The sequence below is a fragment of the Octopus bimaculoides genome, chromosome 25 (genome assembly GCF_001194135.2).
Source record: "Octopus bimaculoides isolate UCB-OBI-ISO-001 chromosome 25, ASM119413v2, whole genome shotgun sequence".
In the NCBI taxonomy this organism is placed as follows: domain Eukaryota; kingdom Metazoa; phylum Mollusca; class Cephalopoda; order Octopoda; family Octopodidae; genus Octopus; species Octopus bimaculoides.
In genome coordinates this window covers 11334929-11335606 of record NC_069005.1, presented here as the reverse complement: position 1 = coordinate 11335606, position 678 = coordinate 11334929, and the positions used below count along the sequence as shown (strand labels likewise).

The window sequence follows — 678 nt, the reverse complement described above, 5'->3', positions numbered from 1 at the left end:
ATATGTAAATTGATAAATACATACACAATCACACTAACCCACTGACGAATACACTAACCTGTTTGGCCTTTTTGAATCTTTCCAGTACCGACTTGAATCGTGGAGCAATGCCCTTCAGTTATTAATGCCAATGAAAATAAACGAACTATGAAAAGCTTCAACATGTTTCCTGTTTCTTCCTCAGTCAATGACTTGTGCTGCTATATTTGAGTTATACTCTCGACAAATTCCTCTCTCTAAGTTAGCTACTTTTCGTTTTGCTTCCGTTTTGATCTGTTTCATATATATATATATATATATATGTGTGTGTGTGCGCGTGTGTGTGTTTGTGCCTGTGTGTGTGCGTGTGTGTGTTTGTGCATGTGTGTGTCTGTGCGTGTGTGTGTGTGTGTGTCTGTGTGTGTCTATGTGTGTCAGTGTGTACATACATATAGAGTGAAAAAGACAGAAAGGCATGTGTGCAAGCATATATGTATGGGTGTATATATTTGTATATATGCGTGTGCGTGTGTGTGCACGTGTGTGTGTGTACGTGTGTGCATGTGAGAGAGAGAGATTGTGAGTGCGTGTGTGAAATTGTGAGTGTGTGCAAGAATATATCTTTACATGTTCGTATATATACAAATATTTATCTTACACATTCTCACTCATATATATATATATATATATGTATGTATG

General features: G+C 37.2%; 1 protein-coding gene across 2 annotated transcripts in view; it reads right to left on the bottom strand.

Moving 5' to 3' along the window:
* The window catches only part of LOC128250809 (uncharacterized), an 18091-nt gene that overhangs the window by 6633 nt on the left and 10780 nt on the right, over positions 1-678 (bottom strand). Inside the window, exon 1 of one of the 2 annotated variants that reach the window (XM_052976775.1) lies at positions 59-285. The exons of the other annotated variant lie outside the window; for it this stretch is intronic. Within the exon in view, the coding sequence (XP_052832735.1) occupies positions 59-164 (106 nt within the window). The 5' untranslated portion in view covers positions 165-285. Of the gene's footprint in view, positions 1-58; positions 286-678 lie in introns of those variants that run through there. 2 annotated transcript variants of the gene reach the window in all.